Below are 13,267 nucleotides of genomic sequence, written 5' to 3'. Positions count from 1 at the left end.
CCAGATCTTGTCTCAGCGGGGGAGATTACTTGCTTTGGAAAACTTATTGGACTGATTTTTGTAATGAACAGGCAGAAAGAAACAGAAGACGGCATAGAAACGCCAGTAACGATGTTTTTAGGGACTGAAGATTTTGCTGATTTAGAAAGACAGTTAAATTATGATTTTGTAGTATACAATCAAATAACTGATTGCGCAAAACGCGCCTGGAGACAAATTGTCCCCAAGGACCAGTCCAATTTAGTTCTTACCAAAATCAGACAAGGTGCCAATGAGACTTATTCAGATTTCGTAGCCCGACTGTATCAGGCTGCGAACAGGTCCATCGGGGACCCAGGAGCTAGCGAATTTATCGTTAGGCAATTGGCTTTTGAGAACGCAAATAAAATTTGTCAGGATGTTCTCAGACCACATCGTAAAAAAGTAACAATTTCTGAGTATATTCGCTTGTGTTCTGACTTAGATTCCACTCAGTTGCAAACGGTGGCCTTAGCAACAGCATTAAAACAAACCTTGGGGCCACAAAATTCAGGTCCAAAGTCCCACGGTAAATGTTACGTTTGTGGGAAAAACAATCATTTTGCCCGTGAGTGTCGCATGCGCAATTTTAGGTTTAGGGCTCCATCTACTGGCGATAATAGATATTGCAGGACTCAGCGCCACGCGGTGGATTCTGATGGGGCGGATGAGCCCGCCTTCTCGCCGCCGGCATTTCCGCCTAGCCGGAACACAAACTTCCGGCTGGCCCGCCCCCGGGACAAAAATGAGGAAGTAGGTGGTCGCGCAATGTAACGTCATCGCGCCGACCATGGGGGCCGCCATCTTTAATTTTACCGGAGCGGAACAAACAGTTTCCGTACAAACCCCGAATGATTTTCAAGGCTTTTGAGAGAGATTAACTGGCTAAGATCATTCTTAAAACTAACTACTTCTGAGTTAAGTCCTTTATTTCAGATATTACAAGGAAATCCTTCTCCAACCTCTCCACGTCAACTAACTTTAGAAGCTAAGGCAGCCTTAAGGAAAGTGGACATTACAATTAAAAATGCACAGCTTACTAGAATAGATCCTAAAGAAATAATGTATTTATTAATATTTCCAACTGAACATACCCCAACAGGAGCCATATGGCAAAGATTAGGAGTTATTGAATGGATTTATTTATCCCACTCCCCTCAAAAAACATTAATTCCTTTTCATGATTCTATAGCTCAATTAGTAATTAAAGGTAGAACTAGGATTTTACAATTAATTGGATCTGAACCTGATATCATAATTATTCCATTTTCTGTTCAACAAACTAATTGGCTTTTTCAAACTTCTAGCTCCTGGCAGATAGCTTTTGCAGATTTCCCTGGCCAGATAGATAGCCATTATCCTCGTGATAAGATTGTACAATTTGCATCATTAACATCACTTATTTTTCCAAAGATTGTACGTTCTCATCCAATAGAGGAAGCTTTATCGGTGTTCACGGATGGTTCCAACTCTGATAAGGCAGGTTTCTTCAGCCGTGTTCACACAGAGGTAATACAAACTTCTTATACTTCTGCCCAAAGGGCAGAGCTTCAAGCTCTGATTTGTGCCTTAGATTATTTTTCAAATGAGCCTATTAATATCTATTCTGACAGCTTATATGCAGTCGGAGTTACCAAAAATATTGAAACCTCAGTTATTGGGTTTACTTCATCACAGGAGTTATTTGAATTATTTCATAATTTACAAAAGACAGTGCTAATGCGAAAGTACCCATGTTTCATAGGACACATCCGTGCCCATACTAACCTTCCTGGACCTCTAGTTGCAGGTAATAACAAAATTGATAAGTTAGTAGCTTTTTGTCAACAGATGTCTTCGTATGACTGTGCACTAGCTTCCCATTCCTTACATCATCAAAATGCTTCTAGCTTACGTAAAAAATTTAATATTACTAGAGAATAAGCTCGTCAGATTGTAAGCCAATGCCCTAAGTGTATTATTCACACTCCATCTCTGCCATCAGGGGTAAATCCCCGTAGATTAAAACCAAATCAAATATGGCAAATGGATGTAACTCATATTCCTCAATTTGGTAAGCAATGTTATGTGCATGTCATAGTGGACACTTATTCTAGATTTATTTTTGCCACAGCACGTACTAAGGAAAATACTCAACATGTAATTTCTCATTGCTTAGCAGCTTTTTCCGTTTTAGGGTGCCCTATGCAGATTAAAACAGATAATGCTCCAGCTTATGTAAGCTCTTCTTTTCAACAATTTTGCCAAGAGTTTAAAATTAATCATAAAACAGGAATTCCTTATAACCCCCAAAGTCAAGCCATTGTGGAACGAGCTCATTTATCTATTAAGCTTCAATTACAAAAATTAAAAAGGGGGAATAAGATTGTGACTCCCCAAAATAGCCTTAATCATGCCTTGTTTGTTTTAAATTTTTTAAACTGTGATGCAGAAGGTCACACTGCTGCTGAGAGGCAAATGTCTCCCTCAGTAACAGGCCCCTTAGGCAGAGTTTTGTGGAAAGATTTACAGACTGGTCAGTGGAAGGGTCCGGACCCGGTAGTAGTGTGGGGAAAGGGTCATGCCTGTATCTTTCCAGAAGGTGCTTTCCGTCCTATTTGGGTGCCTGAACGTGCTATCAGACATGGAGGAGATAAAACCCAGATTCAAGAGACTGCGGATCCACCCGGAGGAGCCACAACCCAGAAGGAGGAGATATCGGAAAAAGATGAAGAAAAACCAGATTGAACCAGCCGAAAAGCTGATTTCATGGAAAGATGTGAAGAAACTAACAACCCAGGCTTCCCAAATACTTCGACGCCTGGGAAAGAACAGGACCCCAGTCTTGATGGTAGCGACAGTAATTGCCCTACTGGGCTGTCAGGTAAAAGGGAATCAAGTAGACACTTATTGGACATATTTCCCAGATCCACCCCTGGTACACCCAGCTGTGTGGACTGGAAAATCTATTCCAGTATTTACTAATGACTCATTCATGATGGGAGGATTTACAGATACTCATATTACTCCCAATCATGTGACTAGATTTAATTATTCTGGCTACAGTGCCCAATTACCTTTATGTTGGACACATGATAAACATGCTGGCTGTCTGAAAGTATCATTTGAAGAAAAGACAGCAATTGGTAAACCTAGACTGACAAATAATTCTATTTATGGGGACTTAAAACCTAATACTAGATCAGTAATTAAGATGGGACTTTCCCATAACAAGCCAGTCATTTCTACAAAACCTCCACCGGTACCCCACTGTCCAAATAGTTCTATAATTGAAATTGGCACCTTTCCTAAATGGATGGATTGTGTAAATACCTTTCCTGTACAACATAAGGTGTCTAAAGCTAGTGGGTATATTTTAGACTGGTCTCCAAAAATTGATAATAGACAATTACGAAGAAATTCTGCTATGACACCTGCAGGATTTGTTAGTAATATTTTGACTTATACTGAAGGAGGTGTTCAAAGAGATATTTGGCGTTTAACTGCTGCCTCAGAATATTTACATTTTACAGATAAACCTTTACCAAAATTTGTCGGCAAGAACTATAAAGAGGGATCTTGCTATGGCTTAAGAGCCTGTGTCCAATCTCCTTATGTTTTAATTATTGGAAATGTAAAAGTTAAATGGATAGATGACAGATATATTGTTACTTGTAATAAGTACAACCTAACTAATTGTATTTCTAGGTATAATAGAGGAAAAGGAGTGCTGATACTTCATCAGCCCTCTTTTTTTTTTATTACCTGCTAATATTTCAGAGCCATGGTATGCTGATGCTGGTTTACAAGTCTTGCAGCAAATTCATGCCCAGCTAACCAGACCTAAACGTGCTATTGGAGTCATCATTGTTGGTGTCTTAGCACTGGTCTCATTTATTGCCTCAACTGTCTCTGCATCTCTGACATTGTCTCAGAATATTCAGCATGCAAAATTTCTTAATAATTTAGCTCAAAATACTTCCAAGGCTCTGCATAATCAAGTAAATATTGATGAAAGGATTGAGACTAAATTAAACGCCTTAGAGGCGACTGTCATAAACATAGGTAATGAACTTTCAGCCTTAAAATTTAAGGAAAGGCTTAAATGCCATGCTAATTATAAGTATGTATGTGTTACAGCTGCCAAGTACAATGCTTCTCTCTGGGATTGGGAGAAAATTAAAAACCATTTATTAGGTATTTGGCAAATAGTAATAATAGCTTGGATATTCTGGAACTTCATCACCATATCCAAGACATTCAAAATAATAGAGCTGATTTTTCAGATCCTTCTTCTTTGGCTAACCAAATATTGAAGGAGTTAAATGGATTCAACCCTGGAAATATTCTTAAGCACTCTGCTTGGTACATTATTGGATTATTCTCTTTGCTGTTAATTCTCTTTTGTATTGTAACTATAGGATGGCGATTCTTCCAATCAAGAATCCAAGAACTCCAGAGAGTGAACCGCCGCCTCATTGTTAAGAAAACAAAGGGGAAATATGTGGGGAGCCATTCTGACACGTGATTGGGTGACTCCCGTTAAGGGCCTGAGGCACTCTGGCTGTGTCGGAGTTATCCCGACCCTTTCCTGATGAGAGAGCCCATCCGTGTGGGGGTGTGCGTGACCACTGACCCCGGAGACCCAATCACTGACCCTGACCTTGGAGTACAGCCCCCCCTCAACCTTCATTGGATGGAATTCTCCCCTGAATCTCTTGTTCCCCAAATAAAAGGCTACTCCCAGGCGTGTTCGCTCTCTCTCTCTCCTGCTAGCCCAGAGTAATCCTCGCTGCCCTGCTGGGCGGCTGGAGGCGGGAACCAGGGAGGTGAGCCGTCTCGGACCTAGCAATATAAATAAGGTAACTGGTTTGTGTGTTTTATTTCGATCTCTTCTAACTAACTTTATGCCTAGAACCTCATTAATGAAACCACTGCGCAGGCCGCGTGGTAGAAACAACCAATAAAAAAAAAAACAATGAGGGTCTCCTTCCATTTCCATGCAATTTCCCTTCTCTCTCCCTTTCCCTCCCACCTCTTGTCCCTGTTTAATGTTAATCATCTTCTCATGCTCTTCCTCCCTGCTCTGTTCTTAGTTGCTCTCCTTATATCAAAGAAGACATTTGGCATTAGTTTATTAGGGATTGACTAGCTTCACTTAGCATAATCTGCTCTAATGCCATCCATTTCCCTGCAAATTCCATGATTATGTCATTTTTTTATGTCATTTAGTGCAGAGTAGTACTCCATTGTGTATAAATGCCACATTTTTTTTTATCCATTCATCTATTGAAGGGCATCTCGGTTGGTTCCACAGTCTAGCTATTGTGAATTGTGCTGCTATGAACATCGATGTAGCAGTATCCCTATAGCATGCTCTTTTAAGGTCTGTCAAAGTGATTGAAATTGCATATAAAGGGGGCTGGAGCTGTGGCTCAGCAGTAGTGCACTTGCCTAGCATGTGTGAGGTACTGGGTTTGATTCTCAGCACCGCATATAAATAAATAAATAAATAAATAAAGGTCTATCAACAACTAAAAACATTTAAAAACAGAAAGAAATTGCATATAAAAACTATTTCCTTGTCTCGGGTAATGACTCACCAAAAGCACTTTGAAAAAACATAATGAATATAATCCTGTTCAATAAATGACTTCTGTAGTCTTTTAACAACCGTTTTCTGTAGTGAAAATGTCGTTCTTTGCCTTATGAGAAATTAAAAATAAAGGACCTTAACAAGCTTTCCCTTTTTTCCCCACATATATTCTATAGTTTAATAGCAGTTTCCCTCATCTGCTTTTCACTTTCAGGAATGACCAAATATACTGAAGAGGCAAACAAAAGACATTGCTTCAACCATCCAAGGTTTAGTTGTCTGATCCCACAGGTGTTAGATCCCACAGGTGTTAATTTTTTCTTCAGTTCCTGTGATCAAAATAATTTAATTGAATTGTGAGGATTATTTTAATGATCTTGCATTGTTTGATTTTATTTTTTTGAGCTGGAGTGTCATTAACCAGGCTGGTCACGATCTCCTGACCTCAGTTGATCCACCACAGCCTCCCCAGTTCTAGGATCACAGGCCTGCACCTCCATGCCTGGCTGAACTTGAGCTTTTACCAGAAACATTTCCTCCTACAGATAACTGAGAACAAAGTTTCTTAACTCCATGTTAGAAATGTTATAAAAAAGAAATGTTGTTCTTACAAAAATGATAATGGTGCAGATGTTAAACTTTTAAGTTTCCTTTTTTGAAAAACGTTTCTTTTTCGTAAGCCACAGTAAGCCTTTTTCTGTCTACTATAATCTAAATAATCCATGAATGGCAGTAAGTCTCCAAAAGCCTTGTATAGTCTAATTAGACAAAAAACACATGATAAAGGAAGGATTTTTTTTAAAAAAATGTAACAAAATTTCATTTTCCTTTTAACTATAAACGTATTCAGGCATGTATTTGAATCCTTAATATTGAATTATGAATCTTTGTTTCATCTTTTAATGACCTTCTGCAAATACAAATTATAAGAAAACTTTGCTATGAATCTATTGTTATAGAAATGATCCACTAATAATTTTCATTAACTTATTTAATCAAGTTAGGCTTGTTTATCAAGTTTTCACAGTATGGCATCTCTCCTTGAGGAATTCTTGACACCTAAGTAGAGATTATTATATTTAATCACTATACTTTCTCCAAAGCTGAGATTATTATACTCTTCTATTTCCCACTCAAACATCAAAGCATTTCACTATAAGTTTAATTCTACTTTACTAATAAATCAATTATTTATATTTCAGTTTGTTGTAGATTGTGAATTCTTTAAAAAAGAGACAAGATCCATACAGCTTCCTGTAACTCATCTTTTTTCCTTTGGTAAGTACTTTGTTTTTGGAACTTAGAAGAATGGCTTTACTTTTTTTTACTATATATATTTTTAGTTGTAAGTGGACGTAATACCTTTATTTTATTTTTATGTGGTTCTGAGGATCGAACACAATGCCCCAAGTGCGCCAGGCAAGCACTGTGCCACTGAGCCATAACTCCAGCCCAAGAATTGCTTTAATTTTAACAGAGTACTGATTTATTTTGCCATTTCATTGCAATAAAGCAGAGCCTACTAACATTAAATATAATATTTCTAGTATATTTCTTGAGATAACCATATGATGTGGTTCTGTGGTTTGATTCTCATTTAATACTGGGCCCGCAGTCATCTTATGATAAGAGTCAATTTTAAAAGACAAATTTTCATAATCATATATACTTGTAGGGGTGTGTGTGTATGTTTCCTCATGTGAAATTTATACTGAATACTGGCCTTTTAAATATATATATATATATATATATATATATATATATATATATATATATATTTTCTTTTTTTTTTTTTTTACATTTTTTTTATTGGTTGTTCACAACATTACAAAGCTCTTGACATATTATATTTCATACATTAGATTGACATGGGTTATGAACTCCCAATTTTACCCCAAATGCAGATTGCAGAATCACGTCAGTTACACATCCACAATTTTACATAATGCACTAATAGTAATTGTTGTATTCTGCTACCTTTCCTATCCCCTACTATCCCCCCTCCCCTCCCCTCCCATCTTCTCTCTCTACCCCATCTACTGTAATTCATTTCTCTCCTTGTTTATTTTCCCATTCCCCTCACAACCTCTTATATGTAATTTTGTTTAGCAATGAGTATCTCCCTTCATTTCCATGCAATTTCCCTTTTCTCTCCCTTTCCCTCCCATCTCAAGTCTCTGTTTAATGTTACTCTTTTCTTCCTACTCTTCCTCCCTGCTCTGTTCATACTTGCTCTCATTATATCAAAGAAGACATTTGGTATCTGTTTTTTAGGGTTTGGCTAGCTTCACTAAGCATAATCTGCTCTAATGCCATCCATTTCCCTGCAAATTCTATGATTTTGTCATTTTTTATTGCTGCATAGTACTCCATTGTGTATAGATGCCACATTTTTTTTTATCCATTCATCTATTGAAGGGCATCTGGGTTGGTTCCACAGTCTAGCTATTGTGAATTGTGCTGCTATGAACATCGATGTGGCAGTGTCCCTGTAACATGCTCTTTTAAGGTCTTCAGGGAATAGTCCGAGAAGGGCAATAGCAGGGTCAAATGGTGGTTCCATTCCCAGCTTTCCCAGGAATCTCCAAACTGCTTTCCAAATTGGCCGCACCAATTTGCAGTCCCACCAGCAATGTACAAGTGTACCCTTTTCTCCACATCCTCGCCAGCACTTGTTGTTGTTTGAATTCATAGTGGCTGCCAATCTTACTGGAGTGAGATGGTATCTTAGGGTGGTTTTGATTTGCATTTCTCTGACTGCTAGAGATGGAGAGCATTTTTTCATGTACTTGTTGATTGATTGTATATCCTCCTCTGAGAAGTGTCTGTTCAGGTCCTTGGCCCATTTGTTGATTGGGTTATTTGTTATCTTATTGTCTAATTTTTTGAGTTCTTTGTATACTCTGGATATTAGGGCTCTATCTGAAGTGTGAGGCATAAAAATTAGTTCCCAGGATGTAGGCTCCCTATTTACCTCTCTTATTGTTTCTTTTGCTGAAAAAAAACTTTTAAGTTTAATTAAGTCCCATTTGTTGATTCTAGTTTTTAACTCTTGTGCTATGGGTGTCCTATTAAGGAATTTGGAGCCCGACCCCACAATCTGTAGATCGGAGCCAACTTTATCTTCTATCAGACGCAGAGTTTCTGATTTGATATCAAGCTCCTTGATCCATTTTGAGTTAACTTTTGTTCATGGCGAGAGAAAGGGATTCAGTTTCATTTTGTTGCATATGGATTTCCAGTTTTCCCAACACCATTTGTTGAAGATGCTATCCTTCCTCCATTGCATGCTTATAGCCCCTTTATCAAATATAAGATAGTTGTAACTTTGTGGGTTAGTCTCTGTGTCCTCTATTTTATACCATTGGTCCACCCGCCTGTTTTGGTACCAGTACCATGCTGTTTTTGTCACTATTGCTCTGTAATATAGTTTGAAATCTGGTATCGCTATACCGCCTGATTCACTCTTTCTGCTTAGAATTGCTTTTGCTATTCTGGGTCTTTTATTTTTCCATATGAATTTCATGATTGCTTTATCTATTTCTACAAGAAATGCCGTTGGGATTTTGATTGGCATTGCATTAAATCTATAGAGAACTTTTGGTAATATCGCCATTTTGATGATGTTAGTTCTGCCTATCCATGAACAGGGTATATTTTTCCATCTTCTAAGATCTTCTTCTACTTCTCTCTTTAGGGTTCTGTAGTTTTCATTGTATAAATCTTTCACCTCTTTTGTTAGGTTGATTCCCAAGTATCTTATTTTTTTTGAGGATATTGTGAATGGAGTGTTTTTCCTCATTTCCATTTCAGAAGTTTTGTTGCTGATATACAGAAATGCCTTTGATTTATGCGTGTTGATTTTATATCCTGCCACTTTGCTGAATTCATTTATTAGTTCTAGTAGTTTCTTTGTAGACCCTTTTGGGTCTTCTAGGTATAGAATCATGTCATCTGCAAATAGTGATAATTTAAGTTCTTCTTTTCCAATTTTTATGCCTTTAATTTCTTTCGTCTGTCTAATTGCTCTGGCCAGTGTTTCGAGAACTATATTGAATAGAAGTGGAGATAGAGGGCATCCCTGTCTTGTTCCGGATTTTAGAGGGAATGCCTTCAACTTTTGTCCATTCAGAATGATGCTAGCCTGAGGCTTAGCATAGATAGCTTTTACAATGTCAAGGTAAGTTCCTGTTATCCCTAGTTTTTCTAATGTTTTGAACATAAAGGCATGCTGTACTTTGTCGAATGCTTTCTCTGCATCTATCGAGATGATCATATGGTTCTTATCTTTAAGTCTATTGATGTGGTGAATAACATTTATTGATTTCCGTATGTTGAACCATCCTTGCATCCCAGGGATGAATCCTACTTGATCATGGTGCACTATTTTTTTGATGTGTTTTTGTATTCGATTCGCCAGAATTTTATTGAGGATTTTTGCATCTAGGTTCATTAGAGATATTGGTCTGTAGTTTTCTTTCTTTGAGGTGTCTTTGTCTGGTTTCGGGATCAGGGTGATGTTGGCCTCATAGAATGAATTTGGAAGAGCTCCCTCTTTTTCTATTTCCTGAAATAACTTGAAAAGTATTGGTATTAATTCTTCTTTAAAGGTTTTGTAAAACTCCGCTGTATACCCATCCGGTCCTGGGCTTTTCTTGGTTGGTAGTCTTTTGATGGCTTCTTCAATTTCATCTATTGATATTGGTCTGTTCAGATTGTCTATATCCTCCTGACTCAGTCTGGGCAAATCATATGACTTAAGAAATTTATCGATGTCTTCACTATCCTCTATTTTATTGGAATATAGATTTTCAAAATAATTTCTAATTGTCTTCTGTATTTCTGTAGCATCTGTTGCGATATTGCCTTTTTCATCCCGTATGTTAGTAATTTGAGTTCTCTCTCTTCTTCTCTTCGTTAGCATGGCTAAAGGTCTGTCGATCTTATTTATTTTTTCGAAGAACCAACTTTTAGTTTTGTTAATTTTTTCAATAGTTTCTTTTGTTTCAATTTCATTAATTTCCGCTCTGATTTTAATTATTTCTTGCCTTCTGCTACATTTGCTGTTGTTTTGCTCTTCCTTTTCTAGGGCTTTGAGTTGGAGTGTGAGCTCATTTATTTGTTGGTTTCTTCTTTTTTTGAGGAATGACCACCAGGCGATGAACTTTCCTCTTAAAACTGCTTTCATTGTGTCCCATAGATTCCGATATGTTGTGTCTGTATTTTCGTTTATCTCTAAGAATTTTTTGATTTCCTCCTTTATGTCTTCTGTAACCCATTGATCATTCAGTAACATATTGTTCATTTTCCATGTGATGTAGGATTTTTCCTTCCTTCTTTTATCATTGATTTCCAGTTTCATTCCATTATGATCAGATAAAATGCATGGTATTATCCCCACCCCTTTATATTTACTGAGGTTTGCCCTATGGCATAATATATGGTCTATTTTTGAGAAGGATCCATGTGCTGCTGAGAAGAAAGTATATCCATTTGATGATGGTTGATATATTCTATATAAGTCAGTTAAGTCTAGGTTATTGATTGTGGTATTGAGTTCTATAGTTTCTTTATTTAACTTTTGTTTGGAGGATCTGTCCAATGGTGAGAGAGGTGTGTTGAAGTCTCCCATAATTATTGTGTTGTGGTCTATTTGATTCTTGAACTTGAGGAGAATTTGTTTTATGAACGTCGCAGCGCCATTATTTGGTGCATAAATATTGATAATTGTTATGTCTTGTTGGTGAATGGTTCCTTTTAACAGTATATAATGTCCTTCTTTATCCCTTTTGATTAACTTAGTCTTGAAGTCGATTTTATTCGATATGAGGATGGCCACCTCTGCTTGCTTACGAGGACCATGTGCGTGGTATATTTTTTCCCATCCTTTCACCTTCAGCCTGTGTATGTCTTTTCCCATCAGATGTGTCTCCTGGAGGCAGCATATTGTTGGATTTGTTTTTTTAATCCATGATACCAGCCTATGTCGCTTTATTGGAGAGTTTAAGCCATTAACATTCAGAGTTACTATTGATATGTGGTTTGAACTTCCATCCATGTTTGATTGTTTATCCTTTTTTAAAAAAAAAAAAATTTAGTTTGTCTCTCCATGATTGTCTTTCCCCTTGCCCTCTGTCATTACTGCGGCACTTCCCACTGATGGTTTTGGTTATTGTTTTTCATTTCTTCCTCGTGTAGTGTTTTGCTCAAAATGCTTTGCAATGCTGGTTTTCTGGGTGCAAATTCTTTTAACTTTTGTTTATCATGAAAGATTTTTATTTCGTTGTCATACCTGAAGCTTAATTTTGCTGGATACAGAATTCTTGGTTGGCATCCATTGTCTTTCAGTGTTTGAAATACATTGTTCCATGACCTTCTTGCTTTCAGTGTCTGTGATGAAAAGTCCGTTGTTAACCGTATTGGTTTACCCCTAAATGTAATCTGTCTCCTTTCTCTTGTAGCTTTTAATATTTTCTCTTTGTTCTGTATATTGGATATCTTCATAACAATGTGTCTTGGCGTTGGTCTACTGTGATTTTGTGTGCTCGGTGTCCTGTATGCATCTTCAATTTGTATATCTGTTTCCTTTTTTATTTCTGGAAAGTTTTCTGTAATTATTTCCTTCAGCAAGTTTCTCATTCCCTTGGTTTGAATCTCTGTACCTTCTTCTATCCCGATGACTCGTAAGTTCGGTTTCTTAATGTTATCCCATAATTCTTGGATGTTTTTCTCGTGATTTTTTACCAGCCTTTCTGAGTTGGCTAGACTCTTTTCAAGATGGTATATTTTGTCTTCATTATCTGATGTTCTGGTTTCTACTTGCTCCACTCTGTTAGTGATACTCTCAATTGAGTTTTTAATTTGGTTTATCGTTTCCTTCATTTCTAGAATTATTGTTTGATTATTTTTTATAGTCTCTATCTCCTGATAAAGATGCTTAACTTCTTCTTTTATCTGTTTGTGAAATGCATTCTCAATGTGTTCTTTCGCTGCTTGAATTTGCTGTCTTGTATCCTCTTTAAGGTTCCATTCCATCTGTCTTAGGTGTTCCTTGAGTTCTTTATATGACCATTTTTCTGATGACTCTAGGTCCTCCTGAATATTTAGGCTGTCCTGCGTTGTTTGTACTCCTTTTCTTCCTTGTTTTTTGAAGCTGCTCATGTTGCTTCTTGTTCTGTTTGACTGCTGAGTTACTGTTTACTCCTATAAATTAGTTTGATGCTTGGGAGGAAAGGTATTTGAAGGGAAGGGAAGAAGTCTCTAAAGAGAATGAGAGTAGGCAGGTAGAATTCAAGAAAAAAGGGGGGATAAGAAAAATGAGAAGACTAAATAAGAAAAAGAATAGGAACTAAAAAAGAAAAAGATTAAAAAAAATAATAATAATAATTAAAAAAATTTAAGTTAAAATTAGTAGAAAAAAAAATTTAAAAAAATATTTTGTAAAAAAAAAAATTAATAAAACAACAAGAAAGAAAAAAATGAAAATGAAAGAAAAACCTAAATCAAAAAAAAAAAAAAAAAGGAGAAAAGGAAAAGAAAAAAAAAACCTAATAAATGCAGTCTTAGAGTTTGATTAACTTCTCTTCCAGTAGATGGCGCTGTGCCCACCAGGTCAAGTTTCTCCTGTCAATACGCGGGAACCAATCACTGTGCAGCAGCTCTTCCCTGACTGGG

General features: G+C 37.0%; 1 protein-coding gene across 1 annotated transcript in view; it reads left to right on the top strand.

Annotated features, from left to right (window-relative positions):
- The window catches only part of PGAP1 (post-GPI attachment to proteins inositol deacylase 1), a 93,553-nt gene that overhangs the window by 48,774 nt on the left and 31,512 nt on the right, over positions 1-13,267 (top strand). The window contains exon 14 of the mRNA XM_081261522.1: positions 6,796-6,871. Within this exon, the coding sequence (XP_081117648.1) occupies positions 6,796-6,871 (76 nt within the window). The remainder of the gene's footprint in view (positions 1-6,795; positions 6,872-13,267) is intronic.

Source organism: Spermophilus citellus (genome assembly GCF_964194105.1).
Source record: "Spermophilus citellus genome assembly, chromosome: 11".
Taxonomy (NCBI): domain Eukaryota; kingdom Metazoa; phylum Chordata; class Mammalia; order Rodentia; family Sciuridae; genus Spermophilus; species Spermophilus citellus.
The sequence above is the reverse complement of the archived record's forward strand: the minus strand, read 5'-3'. Positions and strand labels throughout refer to the sequence as shown.